The sequence below is a fragment of the Bombina bombina genome, chromosome 7, assembly GCF_027579735.1.
Source record: "Bombina bombina isolate aBomBom1 chromosome 7, aBomBom1.pri, whole genome shotgun sequence".
NCBI lineage: Eukaryota > Metazoa > Chordata > Amphibia > Anura > Bombinatoridae > Bombina > Bombina bombina.
Window position 1 is genome coordinate 581,809,453 of NC_069505.1, and position 8,111 is coordinate 581,817,563.

The following is an 8,111-nucleotide window of genomic DNA, read 5'->3' on the forward strand; positions in this document are numbered from 1 at the left end:
TTACAATTTGAAAAATAACATTTAATGAAAAACAAACAAATAATTAAAAAACATTTAATACATTTCTCTGATTTAGTAGAACAGTTAATAAGCTTCACTTCAACATAAAAACCATATGGCAATACTAATGCACACTAAAAAATAGCACTCATTCTAAGTTAACCTAATAAATAGCAGGCTTTCTATGTGTACCTGATATTAACAGTATAATAATAGAATGGTAAAAAGTTAAAACCAATAAGCAGAGTTAGATATAGGGCTAATCGTTTCTACTAGCTAGTTTGGAACCGGATATTGTAAACCTGAAACACTGTCTGTAATGTTATTGGTGACTAAATTTTGACAGGCACAGTCTCTCAAGTAACAGTTAATAGGACTCCAAATAGATCGTTTTCTGTTTATGAAGAAGGTGAAATACACAGTAGTTCTTAAAGTGCAATATAACCAAAAGACTTCAAATCTTCACCCTAACTTCTAAGGGTCTTTGTAAAAGTCAGTAGTGAGCACTTACCCGGTGCTCCGGTGCTATGGGCGGGGCTTTATCTTCCGCTCACCTGTAACGCACCTTGTGTATCTTTTCGTCTGTGACAATCTTACAATTATTCAGTAGGTAGATTGTAAGCTTCAAAGTGTGCACACTTTTGATCCTCCTTAGATTAATGCTCCTACCGTCTTCGCTCAGTAGTTAAATCCACTTGGTTCTGGCATTACGGTCCTGGGAGCTTCTTGATTACAAGTCTTTTTCAAAACAAGCCGGATACTGGTATGGTCTACGCGTTTCAGCTCACCAGGGAGCCTTTGTCAAGATACCTATATCTTTTTAAAGGATTCCTCCATTAACCCTATATGTGCCTTCAAAATAATCAGTTGTTCCTTCTTTCATTATTTAATGTGCCCTGTATTTTTGTGCATTACAAGTCACCAATTTCAGTGCAGGTTATACCGGTTAGCAAGTTACTAAAATGTCCTCATGAAAACAATGTCAGTATAAAAATTATGACTTTATTCTAGTTTCTACATTTGTTAATCTATTTTAAAAATATAACAGTTAATTGCCTCACAATCGCCAACTAATGGTTCACACCCCTAAAAACATATCTGTCCCTAATATTAAGATTCCAGTCTTTTTTTTAAAAATTATTATTTGTTTGTTTAGATAAAAAATAATTCCACAAAAAATTATTTTCCTGCTTGGGTTCGAACTCGCAGACCTTATAACTGCAGTCTGACCATCTAACCATTAGGCTATGTTGGAAGTTATCTCGATAGGATTTCAATGTTAATATTTGGCCTTTAACTAGCTTATATATAATCTGATAAGTAATCATAGATTATCTATTTGTCATATATCTTAATGGTTGATTGGCTTAAATTAGATTTGTAAAAACAAATCTTTCCTAACTTGGGCTCGAACTCATAGCCCTTACGGTCAGAGTCTAACTTCTTATCCATTGTGCTATGATGGAAGTTCAAAGGGATCGAATTCTCTCCTTCTATATAACCTTGAGTTGTTAATTATTTGGATACAACAGATGGTCTATAAAGAAAATAAATATATTTTTAAAGATATTTTTAAAATAACAGGGTGGATTCGAACCTCGGACCTATTGTGTGTAAAGCCTAAGCACTAGCCACTCGACTATTGCCTCACTGGAGAATTCTTGCTTCTATTTGGGTATTTAAAGGATAAATTACTATATTAATGGGCTTTGTTCTTAGACATTTGTTTGTGAATCGTGGACAATTTTTATATATTATTGTTCCTAAAAGGGACATAGAAGTGTTATTTAGTGGATGATAATCATAGTCACTATGTTAATTCACCCCAAGGACATATATATATTTGATCAACTTTCTTAGCCAGTATGTTATCTACAATATTTAAATACAGTATAATCTTGTTCGTTTTGATGGACATACTAAATCCTTCTATTTATATAAGGGCATTCAAGTCCATTTCACTATTCAGCCCTTTGGGGTGGAGTGTACCGAAATTATATATAAATTCTGCTTCTTGTCTGAGCAACTTTTTATTAGTATTCCCTCTTCTTCCATCCTGCACTATTTTCTTAATGCCCCAGAATTTTAGTGTTTCTGTGTTGCCTTTATGAACCTCTTTGAAATGTTTATACAGAGTTGTGTCTTCTCTTTCGTGCTCTATTGCTAACAGATGTTCACGTATACGGTCTTTCAATTTCCGTCCTGTTTGACCAAAATACCTTAGATTACAGTCGCATTGTAGCATATAGATAATATTTGTATCAGTGCATCTTATGATATCTGTTATATTCGTGATTCTCCCGTCTTTCTCGGACTTGATCTGTTTTAATTTCGTACTATGTTTACAGGACTTACATTGGTGGCAGGGGAAAAACCCCTCTATCTTATTGCCCTCAAGTGTTCTATATCCTCTATTGCACATTTCATTCCCCCTTTTGTACTCACTCGGAGCCAATATCGTTTTTAATTCCTTAGCTTTTCCTGTAAATAAAATTGGGGTTTCTTCCTAGTTTGGGCCTATTATGGGGTCTTTCAATAAAAGATGCCAGTGTTTTTTAACCAATTTTTGAAACTGTTTGTGATGGGCTGAATAGGTCGTTGATTATGGGTATATCCATTGTCTCTTTTAGCTTCCCCTTATGAGGTTTTTCTTTTTTTCTTAGTAGTTCCTCCCTGTCCATCTTTTTAACTTCATCCACAGTCTCTAAGATCTTTAAAGTGTCATATCCCTTCTCTTCAAATCTTTTTATTAGAACTTTTGATTGTTTCTCAAAGTCCACTAGATCTGTGCAATTCCTCCTAACATGCATCAGTTACCCTTTGGTATGTTCTTTTTCCATTGGCTATGGTGACAACTCGCAGAATCAATATAATTGTTAGAATCGACCTTTTTAAAAAAGGTCTTTGTTTTAATTGCATTATTGATTATCTCAATTTCTATATCTAAATAATTAATTTTTTCTTTACTAGATTCATATGTGAATTGTAAACCAAAGTTATTGGAGTTAAGGTCATCAATGAAAATATCTAATAATTCTATGTCCCCCTTCCAGACGAAAAACAAATCGTCAATATAACGTCTGTAGAGCACAAGGTTCGCACCCCATGGGGATCTTGCTATTAGTTCTCTTTCAAAGACCCCCCATGAATAAGTTAGCATAACTTGGTGCGAACCTTGTGCCCATAGCCGTACCCTTTATTTGCAAAAAATAACTGTTCTCAAACTTGAAATAATTGTTATTCAAGATAAATTTTATACATTTCAATAAAAAATCTCTTTGCGTGCTGGTCATCTCTGAGTCCTGTCTCATAAAGTATTCTACTAGCTTGTATTCTAAATTATGCTCTATGTTAGTATAAGTGAGCTAACATCGCAGGTGACCAGCACAAAATTTGGTTCCCATTGGATCTCTTTGAGTACTCTTAAGAAATGTGCCGAATCTGATAGATATGAGGGAAGTTCTTTCACATAGTTTTGCAAGAAATAGTCAATATATTGGGACATATTAGACGTTATTGAATCTATGCCGATATAATCGGGCGTCCTGGGGGTTCCTTGAGATCCTTGTGGATCTTTGGTAAGAAGTAAAATATGGGGGTTCTGAAGTTCTTAATCAACAAGAAATTATACTCTGAATCAGTCACCAAATTAGTTAGTTTTGCATCATCAAGCAATATTTTAAGTCTCCCTTGAAATTCATCCCCTGGGTCACTAAGTATTTTTTATATGTTGTTGTATCATTCAGTAGTCTGTATGCCCTTCAGTTAAATAATAAGTATTACTCATGATTACCACTCCGCCCCCTTTATCGGCCTGTTTAATGGACTATATCGGTCCTATCTTGTAAATCTTTTAATATCGATTTTTCCTTCAGACTCAAATTCCACTTCATATCTTGGTTTGTTTGGTATCGATATCCTCCAAATCCTGCTTAAACCAATTTCTCGAAGGATTCTATATAGTTCCCTTTTTCTTGTGTTGGAACGAACTGGGATTTTTGTCTAAAATTAGAGTGTGAATAAATTTATTTTCAGTCTCTGAGGGCTTAGGTATCTTTGATAGGATTCTTTAAAAAGTACTTTTTTAAAAGTTAATTTTCTTATGAATTGATTAATGTTTACATAGATGTTAAAACTTATTAAGTTTGGAGGTGGGAGCAAAGGAAAGCCCTCTGTTCAAAACAGACTCCTGGGTTGTCGTTAATTGTAAATTACTTAGATTAACGATCCCATTATTCTCAGTTGATTTATTTATTCTAGTTGTGTCTTTATTGGTAGTTTCATCTTTATCTAATCCTCTACATCTTCCCCCTCTTCTCCCTCTCTTCTTCTCTTTCCCTTCGGTGGGTTGTGATTTCTTTCCTGACTTACTCCTAAAAAATTGGCCGATGTAGTTGCTCTTTGGGGTGACTGTTCTACTGTTCTCAATGTATCAAATCTATTAAATGATGGAACCCTCCAATCCTGCTGTGTTTGTTCTGTTCGATTTCTAAATTCACGTTGATCAAAATCCCTATTATGCCAACCTCTCTGGTAATGTCTATTATCGTCAAAATGTCTATAGTGTCTGTTTTCGTACCTTTGATGTCTATATTCATCTCTATGTTTGTCCCTCATTCTGTTGTATCCATAGTCCTGATCAAAATTTCTGTAGTATGGATATGAATTATTAGCACTTCTAGGATTCCAACTGTTAGTATTACGAGGAATCCTATTGTTACTGTAGTCCCTAGATCTATTATTCCCATAATAGTCTCGTCCCCTCAAGTTCTCTCTTGGTTGTCTCTCTATTCTATCTCCTCTTATCATATTATCTTCAATAGTTTGACCTTCCCTTTCATACACATTTGTATTCCTATTATTCACCAAAAATTTGTTACTACATGCATCTTCTAAGAATAAAACCACCTTTCTTCACAGATCAGACTTGTGTGCGTATCACATATGAGATGTCAAGTTGTATAAACGCAAAGTTCTGACTCACCTTATTCCAAAGTTCTTCTATAAAACCTTTAACCTTCTCGGTTATATCTATGGCACCAGTGTCATGAAGACGGCTCAGTAAGTCAGCAGAGCTTGAGCTTCGCACTGCTGTACCAACCAAGAACTGCGCTACATGGCGGTCGCTCATCCCCAGCACATCGTGAAGTTGATCTTTCACCCAAGATTCAATCCTGTCCATTTTGAGTTTCAAACTCGGCTCAGTAATAGAAAAATTGGTTTATATGAATTCTAAGGGAGGAAATTTTAGAAATGGTTTGGAGAAAGAAAGAAAAAAAGTTAGAAAGACACTAAGAGAACAAGACCATATATACAGTATACACAGAATCCATGTTTTGTATCAACAACTATTTCAGTTTCCAGGGAAAAAAAAAAAATATATTGGAAACCGGAAAGCAACAAATTATTCTTATCGATATTAACTATGCTCTATTCAATTCTTTTAGGACCTTTATAAAGTAAAAATCAATCCTAGCGTTTGTGAAACGCTAGGATTGACCATTGGAAGAAATAAAGGGGACTTTCATTCATGAAGTATAAAATACTTCATGCAGAAAGCTCCTTTATTTGTTTCAAGCGTTTGCTGCACTGAGCTGCTCAGGCAGCCTACGGCAGAACACTGTTTTGCTAAGAGGTGACATTTTCACCTATTTTCAAATAGCGTGGGGGAAATCCGGCGCCACAAGGTGCCAAGCCAGATTTCCCGCACTGCTATTGGGCTAAGAGGTGAAAAAGTCGCCTCTCAAGCAAAAACAGCGTTCTGCCCTGGGCTGCCTGAAAAAAATAAAGGAGCTTTCTGCATGAAGTATTTTATACTTCATGAATGAAAGTCCCCTTTATTTGTTCCAATGGTCAATCCTAGTGTTTCACAAACGCAAGGATTGACTTTCACTTTAACTATCGCAGAGGGTTTATATTGCCTGACATATGCATTTATAGAGCTCAACTTATTTATAGTAACCACTGCCCTGTATAAATTCTATAGACAAAAGACTAATCAGCACATGTACGTTTATAATGACCTATAAATATACCTGAATTAACCTGTGATGCGTGGAATCCAAATCAACTACCTTGTAAAGCAAACAAAACTAACACAATTTGAGTAAAGATGAACATTAATTCTATCATTTCATCATTTATGGATATAAGCAACCCATAGTGAAACGGTCTAGCCCTCCAGTATTCCAGTAGTATTGAAAATAAGAACTAGTTAACCCCTAACAAACTTAGAGTAAAAATAATTCATATACACCCTCTAGGTGTCATTCTTATGGTGTTGGATTTTATATGTACGATGACATGACTGAGGGTGTGTAGCCAGAAACATTGTCTTATTTTCTCCTTGGGATTTTTCCAATAAACTTGGATATTGATTGAAGATTGGTGAGTGTTTCTGTGCTTTTGGACATTATGTTAATATAAGGAGAGTGTGCAGGATCCCATACAGATTTGCACTTCCTGTTCACATTGGGCTGCATTTATCATCCAAGGGTGAAGAGGGGTGTACATATTCGCCGCTGTCTGCCCGACCTGCCTGCGCACAACCAATAACGCGTGGGCATGAGCTGTCAATCTCCCTGGTCAGACAAGACCAGGGATACTAAAAGGTGGAGAACAGGGTAGGGAAGCAGTGGTTTCATGATCGTTGCTTGATAAATCCTGACTGCAGGTCCTCTTGTGCAAACCTACAGTCAAAGGGAAGAGAAGGGCTTGATAAATCGAGCCCATTGTGCTGGATCCCTTTGGGATTTTATGTCCAGGCCCCTGTTAATAGCACTGCCTATTGGCTGAGTTGTACAACTTCCTCTACGTTCAGTCCTATTGTAAACCGGTGTGAAACAGACAATACTGGAAAACTCCTGCATCCACCATGGAGTATCTGAGATGATATGCAGCGTGATACCAGTAAATTCCCATGTTAAAGGGACACTGTAGTCAAAAAACGTTTCTCATGCATATCAGTGTTCTCCCCAGAATGTCAAGCAGAAACTGTTTAAATCTAAACTAAATGACATGTAATGCTGGCAGCAGTGCAGTTTGCACATATGCTAAACCATTAGTAATAACTGTTTCTGCTACTATATAACTCATCGCTGCTAACATACTATATATGCATAGAGCACCTCAGCAATACTTACTTCTAAGTCTTGTTTTACAGATCCATGCTTGCATACTGATTTTCCCTCTTTAGTTCTAATCTGCCATATCTAGTTGTGGTTGCTGCAAGACCTTCTTAAAAGCATAGAAGTGAACCTGTAATGAACAGAGGAGAATGGGAGAATTTTCCTTTTCAACTCGTTCATTTTTTCCACCCTGTGTATAGCTATATATCTAATATATATATATATATATATATATATATATATATATATATATATATATATACACACACCACACATTCAGAGTATAGTCATATTAACAAATATATGGGTTTGGAACTTATGACTATAAGTGTGGAAGATTTAACGTTCCTTAAAGGGACATGAAACTCAAAATGCTTCTTCCATGGTTGAGATAGAGAATTGAAGACAGTTTACTTCTATTATCAAATTTACTTAGTTCTATTGTTATTCTTTATTGAAGAGATATCTAGATAGGTAGCGTACACATGTCTGCAGCACTACATGACAGGAAATAATGCTGCCAGCTAGTGCTCTTGCTAATGTATAACATTGTTGCAAAACTCCTACTATATAAACATGTGCACACTCCTGATCTTAACTTCCTCTTTTTCAACAAAGAATAGCAAGAAAACTAAGAAAATTTGATAATGGGAGTAAATTGGAAGGTTATTTATTGTATGTTCTATCTGATTCCTGAAAAATAAATGTTGAGCTTATGTCCCTTTAACTCTCTAAAATTCTACAAGGGTTTTGCAAAAACTTCCACAACTTAATTAATGAAACGACTGCATTGGAGCATACACCATATGCATTAAGCTCCTTCTCTTGTCAAATGGTTAATAATGAGAGTGCGAACAGTTAAAAACCACAATGTGGTCTATCAACGATAATTCCTCACTACTTACGTAGACACTACAGATTCTGTGTTAAATTTCTCTCTTTTATCAGGGTTCCTTGCCCTGTAATGCTTCCGAGCCAGATACG

At 35.7% G+C, this 8,111-nt stretch overlaps 1 protein-coding gene across 2 annotated transcripts in view; it reads right to left on the bottom strand.

Annotated features, from left to right (window-relative positions):
- The window catches only part of DHX16 (DEAH-box helicase 16), a 41,148-nt gene extending 33,037 nt beyond the window's left edge, over window positions 1-8,111 (bottom strand). Inside the window, exons 1-3 of one of the 2 annotated variants that reach the window (XM_053722051.1) lie at window positions 8,033-8,111; window positions 7,143-7,257; window positions 4,985-5,232 (exon numbers count right to left, since the gene is read on the bottom strand). In XM_053722051.1, the coding sequence (XP_053578026.1) occupies window positions 4,985-5,182 (198 nt within the window). In that variant the 5' untranslated portion in view covers window positions 5,183-5,232; window positions 7,143-7,257; window positions 8,033-8,111. The remainder of the gene's footprint in view (window positions 1-4,984; window positions 5,233-7,142; window positions 7,258-8,032) is intronic. The other variant, XM_053722052.1, reaches the window with a different exon arrangement.